Genomic DNA, 20,894 nt, shown 5'->3' with positions numbered 1-20,894 from the left:
GTTTAATTTATGATATTAATTAATAGTGAAAAGTTTTAATTTTTGTCTGTGTACACAGGTGGGGCTTATTTACTGCATAAAGGCATCTGGCTGAGGGCACTGGATGGGGTCTAAAAATCCAACCTGCACTACGCCAGCCAAGCTGTGCCCTCTGGGGCTGCCATAGCCCCAAGGGGCCCTTTTTAAAAATCTACCCTTAAGGGCCAGGTAGGTTAGCACAGTCCTCGAGTTCCCTGTGGCAGGTGTCTGTGTCTGCACAGTGGGCTTTGTCATTTCCCCTAGGCCCTCGGGGGTTCACAGATTCTGGTTTCACCACTGTTCTAGATGTAGAAGATGACAATGGCACATTCCCTGTGCCTTTGAGCAAGAGAGCTCTTCAAAAGCAGAGACGCAGGAGGACTGACAATCCTCCTGGCCCCTTATATTAGAGAGGGTGGCCAGATGGAGACAGTGCCAGGGATCAGATTGATTTCTATCTTGTTGCTGTGTAAATAGATTTTAGTAATTAATTGAAGAGGTTTCAGGGTCAGCATGGGAAATAGATTTCTATTAGTGTTAAGGTGTTACTTAAGTATAACCTCGTTGACTCCAGTCAGTTTTTTTTCCTTAATATCCTGTTTTTGTCCTGTTTCCAATAGAGGTGCCATTTTAACTTAATTTTAATTCATCAGATTAATATTTGAAGGGCTTTAGTCCTTGTATGTTTTTCCTTTCTCACAGTATTTTTGGGGACCATAACCTGATTTCATCTGGAAAAACAAAAAAGGAAACACCAGAGTTGGTTGGATTAGATTCACTGTGCCTGTTTTAGTTCCTCCTGCTTCTTTTCATATTAAGATAGCCATATGCTGTAGAGTTTGTTTTTTTAAATTTATAAAATGTTAAACATATTGCCAGGGGAGAACTGAGTGTACGTGTATTTTATAAGTGCAAAATTTAAACGTCTTCTAGGAAATGGAAAGCTAAATCCTTCAGTGTATAGAACCAGATCATTCAGGATTGAACTACCCCAAGGGAATTTTGGGAATCTTCCAACCATAGCTCATGGATATCCATCCCATGGACATTTGTAAATATTATGAGGATATCCCTTTACAAGCCTATAAAACAAACATTCAAAAAAAGTTTATTGCAGATTAGTCAATAAAATGGATTTTGCCACAATGGTTAATTTTACTACTTCAACTAATGGGTATTGGCTGAAACAATGTTGCAAAGAAAGAAAAGAATCTTGTAAAGATACACAACCCATGCCCCAAATGGCTCAGTCCCCAAATTGTCCTACCCACCCAGGGCCTGGGAGGCCTTTGCAAGATTGTTAGGGGCCAGGCCACAACAGGGGAGAGCCTTTTCTAGCTTCTAAAATCTTCTGCTGAAAAGTCATTTTTCAAGGCAGATCAAGATTATTGCCATACAAGAAGCCTGGAGAAGATTTGGCAGTAAGAGATGAGAGTTTCACTCCAGGCTTTGTCTCACAATCTGATTGGCTGAAATGCCACTGAAAGACTCCATCCCCCATGCTCTAGGTAGATCATGGGCTTATCAGCAGCTAACCTAGGCTGTGGATGCAGCATTTATAAGGTGAAGGAGATCATAGGAAAAGCACATATCAAAGGATCATATTGAAGTTTGTACTTTCCGTTTGTACTGTGAGGCTGGAAGTCGTGGAGAACAAGGAACAAATTCAAGACATCATTTCATCTCACAGCAATTGCCAAGCACTTTATCGAAAAGAGGAAAGAAGGAAGGAGGGCAGGAAGGAAGTTGTCAGTCTCAAACTTACTCTTTACAGTGAGAACCCCTTCTCCTTCTCTGTTACTAAACATAATCTCTCAACATCTCAGAGAGGCCGCTCTGCCCAGGATCCATGTGAGCTGCTTGATGCCTGGCTTTTGTGCCTGGGAAGACCAGGACTTTCCATAGGAGAGTTTCTTTTCTTCCTCTTCATTAGAAGCAGGGGAAATACCACTAAGTTTGTGCCTTAAGTGAAGACAGTTTGGCTCAGTATAAAAAATAATCAAAGGATTTTCCAAAGAGCATCTGATATTTTAGCAAGATCTAGGCAAAATTAAAGCAAACCAAAAAAAACACATCAGTAAAATGCATTAAGCACATCATACGTACGAAGCAATTTGGTTTCATTCGGGAGATATTTGGTGACAGGCCATAGAGGACCAGAAAGAAAGCTTCCTGTAGGTTTTCTGTGAACAGAACTTGACATCGTTTTGCACATCTGTCAGTTTCAGATGACGATTGTTAAGCTCCCTCTGTACCTGTGAGCCAGTCAACTATCACATTAAGTAAAGGATGATCTCAAATCTAAAAGGAACTCAAGTCTCATTAAGATGCCCACACTGGCAGAAAGTTGGGGAATTTCTCTTTGCTGAAATATTTGGATGGCTTTCCACTTCACTGTTCCTGCAATGTTTCCTTAAAGGCTGTGACGTCAGCACTGAGAGGAAGACCCTGTGTGCCAGAGCAGTTTTAGTCTCCTGGATCATTACCCGCATCTTTCTTTCTTTTTTATTCTGCTAAACCGCCTGAAATCCAGGCTCGGAGGTGCCCATGACCAGTCACTTGGCTGGGATTGTAGTTCAGGGTTAATTCCGTGCCAACACAGCTGAAGTCCAACTCTGACCCGCCAGAACCTAAGCATTTGCATTGAGTCTGTCCTTCTGATGTGTTCCATTAAGCCGTGAAAATAATTTGTGAAGGGATTTTTGTTCTGAAATTAAAGATGATGAACATAAAACTGAGGCTCTCCCCTTATTTAAAAATATTTTTACGTCAAGTTCTCTTTACATCCTTAATTATACAAATTACATTCTTATAATTACCAACACACGTGGGTATTATTTCTAGTAGCCCACTTTCCTCAGGAAGGGGAAATTCCTAGGGAAAGGATCTAAGTTAAGGTAATTTTCTACACATGTGCACGTGTTTTTACTCACACTTGGTGAGCAGATGGCCCTAGAGATGATTTTTCAGTGATGATCTCAGGAGAGCCCTAAAGACTTAGTAATTTCCTGACTATGACAACAAATGGTTCCATGAGTGTAAATATCTGTGAGGCAGTTAGGCAAACACAGGAGAAAAATGTTAACTCCCCTCTTACGGTCTCTGCCCAATCTGGGTGTTTAATATTACATATAGACATACACATTTGCCTTGTGTGAAGCACTACACCTCCCACTTCTGAATTCTTTATATTCTGATACACAAGATCAGAGGTGCAAAAACATGACCTCGGTAACTAGTCATAACTTATAATTTTTGAAACTATTCTGCTCTCCTTGAAATTGATTCTAGAGCTTCAAAATTTAAAAAAAGGAATATAATAATTTGAAAGTTTGTCAAGCAGTGAAAGGTAGTATATTTTGACACACTAATTTAGTAACTAATCAGTTTTCTAATAAACAATCAGCAATTCACTAGCATGTCATCAGCACTTCAGGAGCTCTGGAGAGGGGATGAGCTGCCCATGGATGTTAATGAATACACCAAAAATCATTAGCTGATCAATACTTCTGAGTTATTTTCATTGAGCTGATAGGGCTGATACATTAAAGCTGACATTATACATTTGTCAAGATCACAGTGCAGTTTTTAACAGTGGAACAGGCTGCTAAAAATATCCCCCGAAAGACAATTGAAGAAACACAACTTCCTCATGCTGACACATTCAGCTGGTGCAGGAGCCCTGAAAAATCCAAGCGTGATAGTCAAGCTCCAGCCTCCCAACGATAAAACATATGCAAGACTCCCTAGTAGGGATAGATGTGTTTTATTTTTATAGGTAATTATTTCCCTGGCAAGGCACTTTGTGTAATTTACTCAAAAGGAAAAAGACAGGGCTGCCTACCGGGTAGTGGGGCACGTGGCAAGTGATTGGGCGTGTGTGGATTTTCTTCTGATGGCTTTACCACAGCCCTACTAGTGCAGGGACCTGACACCGAAGGTTGCATTATTTAAAAGAAGAACGACTGTCTGCAGCTCTCCTGAGTATCTTTTCCTTTTAAGGTTTCAGGAGAGGACATTAGGGGGAGCGCTGAGGGGGCTGCTGTGCCCCAGTGGGTGCTCGGCCAGTGCTCCAGGCAGCCCAGACAAGTGGAATAGTGACAGGGAAGCCACTGTCCATGCCCAGCTTGCTGCAGCAGTGTGTGCGCGCGCGCGTGTGTGTGTGTGTGTTTTGAAGGTTGTGTAGCCATCAAGCTAGTCGGTGTGTGTTGCAGGGAAGGTGGCTTAGGCCCAGGGTCTCTAGGTTAGCATTTTTTTTAAGTTAAGGAGGGGAGGAGATATTCCTGAAGTGCGATGCCAGTGTTCTCCTTATCAGACACACCAACCCTTAATTACGGCCCACGTGTACATTCTTCCTGCTGTACCTTGTAGAGGTGAATTTGAAGCACACAAACATTGGTTGATTTCGGGTTTTTCTGAGTCCCCTATCCCAATGCAAACATTTTTTAACCCTAACTTTGGTGGAGCTGTGATACTCTAGCTTTTGCCCAAAAGCGGTCACCCACACCCACCCGCCACAGTCACTGAAAACTAATGCACTGCTTCTTCCAGTTTCCGAATTCAAAGATGATGGCTCTCTGGCTGCTGTGCTGAGGGGAGTAGAAGTCCCGATTTTAAATTAGCAGCAGGTGAAATTCTATTTGTCATCAATTTCTCTTTGGGGATACGGAGCAGAAAACTGCAGACAAGCTGCTGCTTTGATGGCTCACTCCTAAAAATCTCTTTTTGTTCTTTATCTATTTGAACTGACAGTGATCAGAGCTGCAGCAGGACAGGGCTCTCTGGAGAAATCACCTTCCCTCTGCCTATTGACAGATCCCTCTGTTCTGCATCAGCCAGGCTTTGTCCCATCTCAGGCATCCAGGCCTTGGAAGGAGCCACCAATTAAACCTCTTGAGCCGGTAAAATCTGAAGCCACTTTGGAGTGTCTGTTCTGATTAGGCAGGATGAGAGGAAGTCCATCAACCTGCAGGCCCTGCTCCCTGGTCTCAATTTTCTCTCTTGCCTCCACCAGGTGCGAGAGGTGTGAGAGGAGCTTCACGCAGGCCACCCAGCTGAGCCGACACCAGCGGATGCCCAATGAGTGCAAGCCAATAACCGAGAGCCCAGAATCAATCGAAGTGGATTAACTGATTGACTGGTTGGAATTAAACTTCAAGGAAAGTCATGATTAAATGTCACGGACACTTAAGCAAAACCAAAGATTTCCTCTGAGCAACTTTCAATCAGTCCCGGAAAACCAAAAGCAGTAATAAAATAAGTAAGATGTTAAGAGATATTGATCCTGGCGTGGAAGTCAGACCAGGAGAGAGATTATTTATTTATGACTAGGGATGAGACTCATTTCAGTGGACAACTAACCTGGGATGGCTCACATTTCCAGTCCCACCGTGTATTTGCTTTGTTTCTAAAAAGCTTTTTTAAACTGTTATTTAATACCAAAGGGAGGAATCGGATGGGTTCTTCTGCCCACAGTTGTGACTAAGAATGCACAGGGACTTGTTTCTTGTTGCACCTTTTTTAGTAGCATGATTCAAGGGGACCCATTGTACAGCCCTCTTCCTGCTGTTTCAGATTGGCCTGGCCTGCCTCAGGCTGCCCAGCAGGGACCACAGATTCGGGAGCCAGAGCCTTCGCTGAGTCCAGGCCATCTTCAGCCCCATGGGTGCTCCATTTCTGTGTTTTCCACACTTATTATTTCTCGTGCACTTTTCTCACAGCTCCTTCCATCCAGCAGCCTGGTCTTGATGCAGAAGAACCTGGAAGTGGAAGAAGATGGTTTAAAATTCAAAATTCAAGGGGAAATAAAAAACGGGGACTTAACAGTGTCCTGTCAAGATTTCAAAAACATTTAAAATGTACGGAGCTTCATAATACAGTATATTGTTCTGAAGCAGCTAGTGAGAAAATTTTGTTTTCAATAACATTTTAGCTTAAAAAAAAACACGAAAATAAAGTTCTTCAGTATGAGGCTGAATATGAGGTATTAGGCTTCCAGTAATTTTTTGTTGTGTCTATGCAAGTGTTGAATATGTGAGCAAAAACAGTGCCAAGCCCCACTGTCAAGATCATTCTAGGCACTTTCATCTTCCTTCCTCGTACCTCCAGGGGAAGCCTGGGAGGCCCTCCTGAGTGTGGGGCATTTCTGCAAAACATAGGTGAAAATAGGCCAGACAAGGAAACCTTGAGAGGAGGAGCCACGGAGAGGGTTGTGGTTAGAAAAGACCGCTCTGAACAGCTAATTTTTTCAAGAGGAGTTCCCTTCTCATCCCCTCCGGCCCTTGATAATATTCTTCTTTCAACACTGATCCACTGAAAGAGAAAGGAGTATGTACACAGTTTCACTGATCTTTGATTGAGTGCCAGGAAAATGGGTGTCACTTCAGCTACCCTTTGGACAATCTAGCAATGGTGCTCAATCAAATTGTGTCGCATTCCACACAATAATCCCACATCAGGAAGAACTGACGGCTCTGGCATATTAGCCATTAACTCCCAGCAGCATCACGAAGACCGAGTGTACCTTGATGGCCGGTGTAAATCTGAACAGTTTAGAGTACTTACCAGCAGCCATCTCTTGTTTGTAGATTTCTTGGTCACCTGATAGCAGGACACAGCCCGTTAAGGAACTCCTTGTCTTTTTAGCCTTGCCATTGTCTTCTCTTAGCAAAAACGTGAGACACATAACAGAATGGCCACTGAAAGGCAAGGATAGCTGTGGTTTGGTTTAATCTACCATCATGTATTTTGTCCTCAGAAATCTTCCTCTTCTTTCCATTTCACTCCCTCATCCCTTAGCACCCATCTGCCACATTTAAAATGGAGTGAAACGGGGCCTCACTAATTGTGTTTGTAACTTATTGATATATGTCTCAAAATAATGTCTCGCAGAGGAATTTGGCTAATTCTGACTTCCGTTGCCCAATCTGAAGTCGTTCCGATTTTCCCCCATTTCTTGCTGTCTCCTTGTCACGGAAGTAGTAAGCAATCTGTGCTGCTGTGTAACTGTTTCTGATGGAAAATATTTTCTTCGGTAGATTGGAATGTGTTGTGCTTTTATAGTTTCTTGCCCTAAGTGATAGAGACGTTTGACAAAAGTGTGAGCCATTGGGAAGGGTGGAGAGAATATGGAGCCATATTAACCCAAAATCTGCAAGAAAGTGACAGACTGGCTATCCAGATGAGCAAGCTGCTCCATTTATTCAAGTTGAAACATTTGGTTGTACTTTTTCAAAATGATAAGGGACTCATCTGTATGTTTCTAATACTGTTTTCAGTGAGAAAAACCAGTTCTGCCTTTTGCCTCATTTCACAGTTTTACACAGCGCATCCCACCCTGTGCTCATGAGCTCCCACGCGAGTATGAGAAGCCTTCACTCCAACCTTGATACCCCGCCTGGGCAGAGTCTCCATAACAATGGTCTCTACCACTCTAGTGGCTTTGCCAGCTGATCCCAAAGTCCCACTTAATATGGCGGTAACCTCTATACTGAAAGATTCTTCTAGCCTTCTGCTCATTTAAGTCTCTTTTTCTCCTTTATTAGTAAGGGCAACTTTTAGCATGTCTTTTCTACCAAATTTGGTCTGAAAATATTTGCTACTGAACAAATAGAAAATTGGGGACATTCAAAATTTTCACATTGCTGAGCCATTGCTGACTTCTAGCAGACTGGCCTTGGCCATCAGTCTACAGGTAAGATAGGCCTATACCTGCCAATTGACTTGGAGCCCTGAAGCGGGTACTGCCATCGCTTGGGTCCCAAATGCTCTTAATTGAAGCTGGGGGTGGGGGGCAGTTCTCCTTAAAACCTCCCAACAATTGCTTTAGCCTTTTCTATTTAAAATTGACAGATATTTCCTAGGGACACTGCAAATGGGTGGTAAACACTGCTGTCATCAAGATCTGTCAGTTTTCTTTATTAGCAACTTCCTAATTAATCATGGTATAAAAAGAAAAAAAGAAAAACTCTGAGTCATTGAGGAGAGGGGAGGATATCTAAGATGAGAAAGGGAGACTGTAAGAGCTGAATCCGTGTTTGGCTTTTGGAGCAATCATTTTTTGCCCCTTTCTATCAGTGGGGACTGAATTTTTTTTTTTTTTTTCCCCACAATAAGACATACCATCCTAGCACGTGCCAGTTTGTCTAGCTAAGAGCCTAAGCTAATGGGGGTGATTCCAGGTGGGTGTGCAGACATCACATTTCTAGAAAAATCTCAGTAACTTTAGGTAAAGCTGAATATTTTCCCCAGGAAATGTGCGTAAATTATTTTAAGATAAGCTTTGCGTTTTGGTTGTCTTTGTCTTTAAAAATGACTTATTTTTGGAAGAGATATGCTTTTGTAGAGTTGTGTGGATAGTTAAAACTATAAAACTCAATCTTGTGTAATTTATATAATTTGATTCAATTAGTAAATATTTATTGAACGTCCATTCAAGTATAGCCTTATGGGGGAAAACTGTGTATAATAGAGAAGGTTTATGGTACACTAGTGTCCTCACAGGGCTTACAATTTATTGGATCGTACTTTGGGAAAAGTTCATTCTAGTCGAGATAAACAAAGATTTACTAACATTTACCAACTCATCAAATTTTTTTGCCAGTTGATTGGTTCATTGTTTCATTTATTCATCAAGTATTTATTGAACTCTTATTTTGTATAAAGACCCCATTTTAGGTGTTCACCGTAAGGAGTTTTACTTAATTGAATATTGGCGAGAAAATAATATTCTCCCCCTAAGCGTCTGGCTAATAGCATGGGCCTTTTAGGCCTTTAGACCATTGTCTCAGTGAAGTTACAGAGATTGCTACAACTGGGAGAATCAGAGAGATGTAAACTCAGCTGGGGACCAGAAGGTAGCAAATTTCAAAACAAATTAAGATACACAACTTGGACTTCTTTGGCTGATCAGCCCCACTGTTGGTTCTTGGCAACAATCTCAAGATACCAGGATTAGGGTCTGGGTCTTAAGATTTTTATGACCCTATTCCAGTGATAAGGTAACAAATGGGGACAGGGCCGGAGTTCCTCAGGGTAGGAGCTCTGCAGACCCTGTGTGGGTCTGAGTGGCCTTGTGAGTGTCAAGCCTTGGCAATGCAGCCCTTGTCCCCAGTGTGTGGGCTGTGGTGCTCTGAGAGGTTTCAGAGAGCACCATCAGGGTGGATATTCACTGCTGGTTGAAAGGTAGCAGTTGTTTGGTTAAGTTTGTTTTTGAACCTCACTGTCAAGCTCTTTATGCGCTAAAGCTGGAGGATCTTCCTCTTCAGTGGCACCGCCTCCAAGGCCCCAGGTGCCTGGCACATCATTGCAGAACTAATTGCTAATAATTGGCTCTGAGTTGTGCATTTAAGAAACTGATGTTTCATTGCTTTTCATAGTAGAAGTAGCATCATTACTGTTATTTGTTTTGCACCAATTTAAAAAATCAAATGCAAGTGGCTGTTGAGTCGTTTAAAATGGGAAACGTGTCACATCTCACAAAGCAGGGCATTTCCAGAGCAGCATGGGGTCATGGGTCCTCCGAGCAGGCCCAGGAGCCTGTGTTGAGAAGCAAATCCATCATCCTCCTATTAAGGCTACATATGTCTACAGAAACCAGGCCAGGAACAACAAATAAACTAAATAAACACATTTTCAAAAGAGTTGGTTTCAATTTTCCTTCCTTGACGTGAATTTAATTTTATTCCCCACAGCCTTTACCAATTCCTGACACCAAATCCTGAAAGATACTAAGAGATATGCTTCTTTAAGTGATAACAGTAGGTTTCAGAAATGTCACTCATCTGTCAAGTTCCTTTCAAGGTGAAGAGGTTTGGGGACATTTTATGAAGTGAAAAGATGTTTAGGTCCTTATCCACCCAAGAGTTTGAGGCTTTCCCCATCACTAGCACTTATCTGAACTACCACAGAATAACAACAGAGTCCCAGGAAAAGCCACATATTTCAAGCCTTCTCAAGATTAAATTCTACAAACCCAACAATCACCTGTCACATACAACTGGCCAAAGAGAGCCAAACTGAAAAGAATATTGCTTTATCTATGGAAGCCTTGCCACAGATGTTTAGCCTGTAATCCACAGTTGTGTTTAACATTTAAAATATTTATTTGATTTATTCTTTTAAGTAATGTAAGATGTTTCATCAAATCAATATGAAAAATGATAAAAAAACAAAAATATGCCATAAAACAGGGCAAAGACATAAAACCATTGAATTGTCTGCCCTGTATACTGAGATGCTACCATTGTACTTAGGATTACAAAAGAATCTGCTGAGTATATTTTAATGGAAAAATAAAATCTGAGCTTATTCCCTCAGATGTCAGGAATAATAATAATGATAGTAATTTATATTGTGCAATCACTGTCAGGCACTGTTCTAACTGCTCAACATGGATTATCTAATTTAATCCTTGTAACATAGATACTATCATTATCCTTTTCTCCTATATACTTAATCTTATCTTAGCAGCTTTACATTTTCACCCTCCAAAACCACACGACAGTAATTTTTTAAAAGGGAAAATATCTCTTTATTCAAACTCTTTTTAAGCATATGAGCTTTTTAAAATAAACAAACACAAGTATAGTTCATTTATCAAATGAATTTGTGGAAACAATACTAAAATATTCTCAAAATATGCATTATTATAGTTGCTGATTTTGTATCTCTAAATCTGTGCTTCTGGACAGCAGAATTTCAAATATCCCACTGCTGGCAGGTATTGTTTTATTTTTCTAAACATGCAACTAAAATTCCACAGTAAGAGAAAAAAAATCCTCTCAAGTATGTGATACACATTAGGACAAATGGCAACAGGCAGGAAGGCAGGTTATGTTGGACACTGGCCAAAAAAGAACTAGGCTTGAACGCTATTGACAAGTGAAAACACATCCTGAACGGGGCTAAGTGAAATCTAGTTTTCTTTCTTTGCTCCGACTGAATGCTAAGTGAGTTACTTTTCAGGCATCAGTGGAGTAATTATGCAGTTGTGTCCATTAAGAATATGAGCTTCTGTGGTTAGGCTGTTGATGTAAAGCACTGAGGTAGAAGGACTGGAGTCATTACAGGTTTGGTTTGTCAAAGGCACAGATAATGTAGTTCTGTGCATGGGGTACTCAAGGAACCAGTTCAAGTTCTTAGAAACAGTCTAGATGAGACTATTTGTGAGAGGTATTCAAGAAGAAAGTTTACAAAACTTCTTCAGGAACTGACTTAATTACAGGGCAGTTCTTTACCATGGTCCTGAAATTACAATCTGTGTTACTTTTTTCCAAATATGGATTCTAACAGGCACAATGGTTGTCAAAACGATGAACGTGTTTTCCCCGTCAGTCAAACACGGTGGGCTCCAGTTGGTATTTCCTGTTTCCTGCCTTGCAGAACATCCCTGTTGCTGCTTTTCTCCCCAAAGCTTGGCACATCACTCCTGACTGAAAACAATCTTGATATAGACTTCAACAACTTGGAGATATTTTTATATAGCATGACTCATTCATGTTTTTAAAAGCTCCTATCACCACAGACGATAGGTGATCACCACACGTTGGGGAGAGTGGCCATTTTAGACCAAGTGTCCACCAGCTTACTGTCCCCGTTGATCCCCATTCAAGCGTTGTCTAACGCTAAAAATCAACCCTGGTAGACTCACTTTCTCTGAACAATTTAGTACACATACTCAAGCTTCTCCCAACTTGGAGAGAATAAAATAGTAAAAAACAGGCAAAATTTCTCTCCTGGGAAGTTCTAAGTACTCTGTGAAAGAGGTTTCCCCTGGTACGAATGCAAATGCCAAGTTGGTGACTCAGATATCGAGGAAAACTTTGGCTTAGATCAGCAAAATTAGTTTGGAAACCTGATGTCCCCTTAATTAATTTTGTTATATCAAGGGGAGGGCATCCAACTTTGTAATATGCTAATAGAAATGTGATATTTAGATGCTATCAAGGCACTGTATAAATTTCCCTCATATGCTAATTTAAAATTTACTGTAAATGTTCCCCATTGAAATAGAAATATGTCTCTCTTCAACTTCCCCGCAAAGAAAATGGCTAGAGTTAGGGCTCAGTTTCTGTTCTTGATTTTTGAGGTTTGGAAAGTTTAAATAAGTCAGTCAAGAGGATGAGGAGAAGCTCACCGTGGGTAGTGAGGATCCCCTGCTGTAAAGACCACTGATGTGACAAGAACAAGTATTCTGCAGTTAGAATGGTAAACAACTGGCTTATGTTTTTTTAACTTATTAAACTCACATCTTAAAAAAAACCACAAAGAACCAATGTGATGATGCATGCAGCTAGCTGTACTCTTATGATAGAATCTACCAGGATTCGATTGTGTTTAAATGAAAAACAGGCACACATTTAGAGATAATTGGCCAAGAAGTGTAAATATATTTGATTAATAAAACATCCCTATGATGACTTGATCTGCCCTTGGTTTCTTTCTAGTCCCACATTGGTCCTTTTCCCAAGTGCAAACTGTTCAATTCTAGCATGCAGCTTAGGGACCTAGTAGGCAGTCAACAAACTCTTTGGGGGAAAGTATTAGCTAGAAAATGGAATGAGAAAGCTTGTAGAACTTGCTAGCAGAAAGGTTGTTAAAATTCATGCCTGTGGTTTATTAGATATATTCAAGATTGCTCTTTTCCTCACTCCTGTGCTCTCATGCCCATTTGCTAAACCAAGTTGGGTCCCCTCTCAACGAAACTCATACACAGAGGCCCAGCCACAATTCTGTGGCAGGATGGATTTGATATTTGATCTCTGGCCTTCATAAAACTTCAAGAAGTTTACTTGCTCTGTGAGTAACCTGGATCTGTGACTCTTCTCAATGTCCAAGGCCATGGGGCTCTCAGTCAGAACGCTAAAGTCAGCTGTTTTTCTCTTATTCTGTTAGGAAATAAAATTCCACTTGTATCTGAGAAAGAAATATATGAGCTTCAAGGATTAGCAAGGACACTGAGGCTGGAGTGGATGGAAAGAGGCAGAGATTGTAGGAGGTGAGGTTGGAGAGGTAAAGTGGGGTGGACCATTTACAGCCTGGGTGGCAATTGTGAGAACTTGGCTGTTTCCTCTGAGTGAGGTAGGGAAAAACTGGCTCTGATGGGGCAGAGCTGGGGCATGGGCTGATTGAAAAGGATCATTCTGGCTGATTTGTTGAGAATAGACTGTAGGAGAATGTGGGCTGAAGATGGGAGATGGTTAGGAGGGTATCTCAATACAGATGGAGATGATAATGTCTTCTGCTAGGGTGGAAGTGGTCAAGGTGGCCCGAAGTGGTTAACTTCTGGGCATAGTTTGAAGATTGTCAGGATTTGCTAATGGGTCGGATGTGGGCTGTTAGATAAAGGGAGGAGTCGAGGATGACTCCAGGGTATTTTAGTCTAAGCAACTGGAAGATGCACTGTTTCTGTTTGGGAGTCTACACTCCGTTTTTCAGTTGCTTGTCCTTTCCATAAGCGCCAGAATGATTCCAGTATAATAAATGTGAAAACGATCCTGTCAACAGGCAGCTACCTGACAAGGTTGTTGACTCTCCTGAGTGGCCAAGCTCAGCAGCGAACCCCAACCTGGAAACAAGGAGTTTTCAGGTTGCTTCTTCTGTCATACCAAATGGATGTCCCATTGTCCAGGAACAACATGCAAAAAGTTCTCAAGTAAAAGATTACATCAGAAGTGAGGATCTACTTTCAAAATAGTAGTACTCAGCAGCCACCGGGCACCTGCGTTTCATTCTGGAGATTCTTTAAGGAAAGGGTGCTCTGGGAATACACGTGAGACTGTTTTCCTGTGTAGCTTGTTTCTCTGGTCAGGTTCCATGCTTGGTGGAGGGAAGGCAGGGCCAGCCAGAAGGGTGTTTGTGGTTTTCAGCCTCCTGGTTGGTACGCTTCTAAGCAGGTTTAATGAGACTTCTAGTCCTCAGACAACTCGTGTTTGTCATTCATCCATTAATTCATACATGCACTTAACAAATATTTTTTTAAATTTATGTGCTAAGATTCCATTTTTCTTAATACCAAAATCACTAGGACATGGTGGGTGATGAAATTTGGAAGAGAGAGAAAGACATGTAATCAAGTAAAATATAGAGGTTGTAGGAGACTGTACAAGAAGCAGTGGGGACAGATTTGAGAGAATAGTCAGTTCTCCCTGCAGGCAGAGTTCAGGCAAGTCCACAGAGTTGCCTTCTGAGATGTGAGTTGAAATGAACAGAGACAAGTGTTTGTATTCCCTACTAAATAGCTACCACAATGAACTGTCCATGTGGGCTCTTTTGGAAGAATTTGCCACCTATGTTGAAGGCCACCCAGTGTGCCCTTCCTTAGGACATCTGTATTATATTTGAATCAAAGTTTTTTTGTTTTATTGAAATTGTATCATTGCTGTCATCCCCATGTGGATAATAAGTTTGCACATGGAAACTAAAGAACTTGCCAAAGGTCCATAACCAACTGATGGTTCATAGCATTGAGTCAGCCTGTGGATATTCTTACCTTTTGGGGGTGATGGACTTCTTTGAGAATGTGGCTGCTCCACAGAAAAATTTACAAACACACCCAACTTTACATTGAACTTCAGGGAGCGATCCTGGATCTCAACTTAAGAACCCCTGATTCAAGAGTCATGTACCACAATGTTCATTGCAGCTCTATTTACAATAGCCAGGACATGGAAGCAACCTAAGCGTCCATCGACAGATGAATGGATAAAGAAGATGTGGCACATATATACAATGGAATATTACTCAGCCATAAAAAGAAACGAAATTGAGTTATTTGTAGTGAGGTGGATGGACCTAGAGCCTGTCATACAGAGTGAAGTAGGTCAGAAAGAGAAAAACAAATACCGTATGCTAACACATATATATGGAATCTAAGAAAAAAAAACAAACAAACACGGTTCTGAAGAACCTAGAGGCAGGACAGGAATAAAGACACAGACACAGAGAATGGACTTGACACAGGGAGGGGGAAGGATAAGCTGGACGAAGTGAGAGAGTAGCATTGACATATATACACTACCAAATGTAAAATAACTAGTGGGAAGCAGCCGCATAGCACAGGGAGATCAGCTCAGTGCTTTGCGAACACCTAGAGGGGTAGGATGGGGAGGGTGGGAGCGAGATGCAAGAGGGAGGGGATATGAGGATATATGTATACGTATAGCTGATTCACTTTGTTATACAGCAGAAACTAACACACCATTGTAAAGCAATTGTACTCCAATAAAGATGTTTAAAAAAAAAAAAAAAAAAAGGAACCCTGACTCTAAGGTCTTGCATTTCGAATGGCGTCCTTCAGTTGTCAGTTAGAACTTCAAAAGTTTGAATGGACATAATAGGTAATAGTAGATATAGTAGTTAACCAAGAGATGTGCATTTCTTCATTCTCTACATGAAGATTCTAAGTAATGAGGAAGAACAAGCAAGGTGGATTGGCTCCCTCTTCTAGTAAGAGTGACAAGAGGCCTGGGTGCCTGCTTCTGAGACCAAGAACTTCTCTCCCTGTTTATGATGCAGTATGAGGCCCACAGAGACACAGAAAGGAAGCCAGGCCAGATCAACAAGTCAGAGAGGTCATTTTCTTATTCATTAAAAGGGGAACTCACAGCCAGGCAGAGATTTTTCCCACCTGTTGTCCCAGATTATTCCCCTTTCTGATCCCCAAATTGAAAGCAAATCTGAGTGTACAGAAATTATGCATGACATGCATACAATTGTGAGGAAATACTAATTATTTAGAATCCTAGTCACAACCAAAATCAATTCTTTAGTACCTATCAGAGCAGGTAAAATTGAACTTTTAGCCCCAAACTCACCATATAATAAAATGGGGAGTGATCTTACAGGGCGTTTCTGTCGATTTTCCTTGCTTTCAGGTAACTAGTATGCAAACACACATACACACACATTTTATAAGAGATAACAATCCATTTTATCTTTAACATCCTTAATAAGACTTTCAAGCTTCCATTTGTATTCTCTTCTGAGTTTTACCATCCTCTTTCCTATTTGTAGCAGGTTGAATGGTACCCCCCCACCACACACACACAAAGCTATGTCTACCCAGAACATATCTTTCTGGGTAGACATATCCACCCAGATATGCAAGAATATTTTGCATATCTGGGTAGATATGTCTTATTTTGCGAAACGGTCATTGCAGATATAATTAAGCTAAGGATCTTGAGATGATCCTGGATTATCCAGATGGGTCCTAAATCCAGTGATGCATCTTTATAAGAGACAAAAGAAGAGAAGACACACAGAGGAGAAGGCCATGTGAAGATGGAGACAGAGATTGGAGTGCTACAGCCACAAGCCAAGGAATGCCTGGAGCCACCAGAAATGGAAAGAGGAAAAGACTTTCCCCTAGAGCCATTGGAAGGAACATGGCCCTGCTGACACTGTGATTTCAGACCGCTAGAGACTCCAGATTTACGAGAGAACAAACTTCTGTTGTTTTAAACCTCCAAATTTGTCGTAATTTGTTATAGCAGCTATAGGAAACTAATGCACCGTTGTAGTTCATAACCCAACATCTTGCAACTAGTGAGTGGCAGTCAAATTCACTTTTGGGAAATTTTCTCCATAAGGTAATTTCATTTGTGCTTTTCCTCATTGGTCAGTGAGACTTACCATGTGACTTTTGCAATGCAGAATGACAACATTCTCTAATGATAAGTATTCTTGAATCTAACTCCAAGTGCCTGGATCTATACAGAATCTATTCTGCTGATTCTCACGGTTGGCAAGCTCTTTTTTATAATTTGCTGACCATTGTTTGTTTTTCAAACTTTTATCGTCTACAGAACATATAATGGCAAAGAGCATATGTGTAGTCCACCAATTTTAGGTATAAAGAGTTGTCATAAGTTTTTAAATAATAAAACATTTAAAAATAAATCATGATTTTTTTCATGTAAACAGTAGGAATGATAGCGTCTGTTATCTTTCCCCAATTTGTCTTCCTGAAAGGTAATCTGGTCTGGTTCCATGATGGACAGCTTGAGCCATAGGTCTGTTTCCATGGCTTGGCAGTTTCTTTTCTTTTTCTTTATTTCTTTTAATTTAGAAACACTTAATTCCCAATTATATCATTGGCAACGGCAGCAGGTATTTGATGGTTCATTCAGAGTCATCAACATTCAGGTTAGCCACAAGCCCAGGAATTAAGGAGAATTTTATCACTGAAAATTACTTTCAGCTGTGTGTCAGAGTCTACCCTGAACATGCACTGTTTCAAAACTGGAAATTTGAAATTTCACCCTGAGAGTTAAAGGCAAGTGGTTTCCTAATCCACTGTGGTTGTATACGGCTGTGGAAAGTGTTTCTTCCAGTTCTGTTGTAGTATTTGTTTATGGTTTTAAAAAGTGTCCAAAATCACTGATTTCTTTCCAACAAATAATAAAAATAATCAAGTATCAAAAAGCCCTTAGCAGTTAGACATTTGTATTCCAGTTTGGTCTTATAAGAAAGTACAATTTTAACTTAAAATCATGGTGTCTTAGGGCTGATTGTCGAATCAGCGTGCTCTCAAACTGTAGAGCACGTTGTGAGCAGTTCATAGACACAGCCCACCGAGTTTAGGTGAAATTTAAAAATACATCCACTGAAAAATAAATCTTGAGGAGACAACATTTTGAATCATTGAAATGGTCTTTCCCTTTGCTTCTGTGGATTCATTCCCTTTGCCAAGTTGAGCTTGTAGTTTTGGTTACCAAAGAGGTGGAGTCTATTTCCCCACACCTCAAATAGGGGCTGGCTTTTAGCTTGTTGGTCAGTAGTGTGAGTAGAAGTGACTGTGGCTAGCTCTGAGCCTATCCCTCAAGAGGTTTTGTGTGTTTCTGCTTGCGCTCTTGTATTTCTTCGTTACCAAGAGAACATGTCTGGGGTCATCTGCTGGAGGATGCCAGGCCCTTGGAACTGAGCCTCGTTGCCCCAGTAGCCCCAAGCTGAGAGCCAGCCAACCCCCTGGATGTGCGTGAGCCCCACCAAATTCAACAGCACTGCCAAGCGAATTCCCAAATGATTCTGACTACATGAGCAATACCGTTGCATGCCACAAAGATCTGGTGATTCTTAGTTATATGGAATAACTGTGGCAATAGATAATCAATACAGTAACCAACACAGCTCAGTGTAAAGAATCTGAGAGCTTGTGTTCCCGCTGCTTTTTCATGCAGCACATCAAAAAGACGATCAGTGGCTGTGAGTCCATTATATTTACAATTTTCATTATTTCCTTCAACATCTAATTAAGATTTGGAGGCAGATTTTTGGCCACCCCACTGTTCTCTGTGAATAAAGCTGGCTATGGATTGACACTTATTTAATAAGTGACAATTACTTTACTCTTTTATTCTTAGTACGTACATATTAAGTACCCCATCAATACTCAAAGTGACTCACCTTTTGTATTATAGCTCACAAAATGATTATTAAGGTAACCCCAAAGCTCCCTTCTTCCGTAGTATTAGCTTTCAGTGTTAATTAGAACAAGAGTCATCGCACGTTTCTCCTTCATAATCAGTGGCTTTGTCCAACTCCAGGCTGGAATGTCTGTTAGCACATGTTTTATTTACTTGTTTGACAAACATTTATATAGCAGGTGCTCTGTGCCAGGCACTGTCCTAAGTGCTTTACGTTATTGATTTACTTCAACCTCCGAGCAGCTCTGAGGCGGTACTATTGTGGTCCTATTTTATACACAAGGACATTGAGGCTCGGTGCAGGGGGTAAGGAACTTGTCCAAGGTCACACTGTTAACAAGTGGCAGAGTAGCTATGTGGATTGAGGTATTCTGGCTCTGGAGTCCATGTTCTTAATCACTACACACGATGGAAATTGCTCCTCTTTATGTCATTGTCATGAAGTGGCACCCACAGTGCCATCTGAAAAGGGAGCTTCTCCAATAGCTGGTTCTGCTTTCTTGCCAACCATGATATCAATCAGTAAATATTTAGCTGGCTTTTCAAGCTTACGGGCAATAGTGTGGCTTGTTTCGCTGTAGAGAATGTCACTTTAAATGATGCCTCTGTACTTTTGGTTTCTTGTATGCATTAGCAGCATAATTTGTAAATTTCTCGCTGAAAAGTATTATTTTGAGCTTGTTCTAGAAAAACTGTTGGTTTATCAGGAAGGCTGTTGTGCTGTGTTTAAAAATAAGGGGAAGACTCGAGTTGCTTTATGACACTACAGGGCAAAGTTTTTGAACAGAAAACATACTAGAGACCAGGGGTAAATGGAGAGGGGATATTATAAAATCTATTTCTCAGATATCATATACTAGGAGTCACTCATCCCAGCCTATATAGATACATATTTTATATATTTGCATTTGAGTTCTGGTGATCATTTACATTTATGACATCATCCTGAGCTGTATATTTTAGTACTATTTTTATTACTTCTTTTGCATTTCAATGTATCACTTTGGAATTCGTGTGTGTGTGTGTGTGTGTGTGTGTGTGTGAGAACTGGGAATAAAATGATCGATAATTGAGAGGCAGCAGAGGGTCAAAGCTTATTAACTCAAGCTAGATTGCCTGGGGTCATGTTTCAAATCCAACACTTAAAAATTATGTGACCATGAGCTAGGTACTTAATGTCTCTGTGACTCAGTTCTCTCATCTATAAAATGGGGATAGTAATAATAATAACTACCACATGGGATCATTCTGAAGATTAAATGTGTTCACTTGAAACAGTCTCTGGCACAGATAAGTGGTTTGCATATATCTTCCATCTAGCAAATACAAATGTATGGATAACGAGAATGAAAAATACAAATTTAACTGTTGTTGATAATAACATGCAAATATAATGAAGAACTGTAGCCTGTTAATTGAAACTTAGCCATGAAAAACTGACTCCATGTAATCCTAATAGTGCATGTATAACTTAAGAATATAATGGTTACTGAGAACAGAATGGGATTTTTGTAAAGACCCTACTCAGCCATACATTACAAATGTGTTACATGTGTGTAAATAAACCTGCCTCCTCACCGTTCCCACTGAAACCACTAAAACTACCAAGGGACACATTCAGACTACCATTGCTGCATAACTAGTTACCCCAAAATTTAGTGACTGAAAACAGCCTTTTTATTTTGCTCACAATTTTGTGGTTAAGGAATTCAGGAAGGGCTCAGCTGGGTGATTCTTGTTTAGAAACTCTCCAGCCAGCAGTTGGATGGGGCTGGACCATCTGTGAAAAGCTCTACTGGACTGCAATCCAAGATGGCTCTCTGGTTGGCAGTTGATGCTGGCTGTCAGCTGGGAGCTCAGCTGGGGCGGTTGACAGGAGTGCCTGGACATGGCCTCCCTAGCATGGCAGTCTTAGGGGAGTTTAATGTGTTACATGGTGGCTGGCTTCCCCCAGAGTGAACATCCCAAGAGGACCAGCCTTGGAAGTCACATAGCATCACTTCTATCATGTTCCATTGGGTGAAGCCGTTACAAACCTGCCCAGACTCAAAAGAGGAGACATTGACCCCCACTTCTCTACTCAAGGAAGGCCAAAGAACTTGAGGGCCATGATTTTTTCTTTTTTCTAAATAAATAGATTAATTAATTAATTAATCTTTGGCTGTGTTGGGTCTTCGTTGCTGCGTGTGGGCTTTCTCTAGTTGTGTCGAGCGTGGGCTACTCTTTGTTGCAGTGTGCGGGCTTTTCATTACAGTGGCTTATCTTGTTGCAGAGCATGGGGTCTAGACACTCAGGCTTCAGTAGTTGTGGCACAGAGGCTCGGTAGTTGTGGCTCGTGGGCTCTAGAGCGCAGGCTCAGTAGTTGCGGCACATGGGCTTAGTTGCTCTGCGGCATGTGAGATCTTCCCGGACCAGGCCTCGAACCCATGTCCCCTGCACTGGCAGGCA

The 20,894-nt window shown here is 41.1% G+C and overlaps 1 protein-coding gene across 1 annotated transcript in view; it reads left to right on the top strand.

Moving 5' to 3' along the window:
• The window catches only part of PRDM6 (PR/SET domain 6), a 138,165-nt gene extending 132,203 nt beyond the window's left edge, over window positions 1-5,962 (top strand). The window contains exon 9 of the mRNA XM_024757169.1: window positions 5,033-5,962. Coding sequence (XP_024612937.1) covers window positions 5,033-5,147 — 115 coding nt within the window. The 3' untranslated portion in view covers window positions 5,148-5,962. The remainder of the gene's footprint in view (window positions 1-5,032) is intronic.
• Window positions 5,963-20,894: the final 14,932 nt, after the last annotated feature.

The sequence above is a fragment of the Neophocaena asiaeorientalis genome, unplaced genomic scaffold (assembly GCF_003031525.2).
Source record: "Neophocaena asiaeorientalis asiaeorientalis breed wild unplaced genomic scaffold, Neophocaena_asiaeorientalis_V1.1 scaffold149, whole genome shotgun sequence".
Taxonomy (NCBI): domain Eukaryota; kingdom Metazoa; phylum Chordata; class Mammalia; order Artiodactyla; family Phocoenidae; genus Neophocaena; species Neophocaena asiaeorientalis.
The sequence above is the reverse complement of the archived record's forward strand: the minus strand, read 5'-3'. Positions and strand labels throughout refer to the sequence as shown.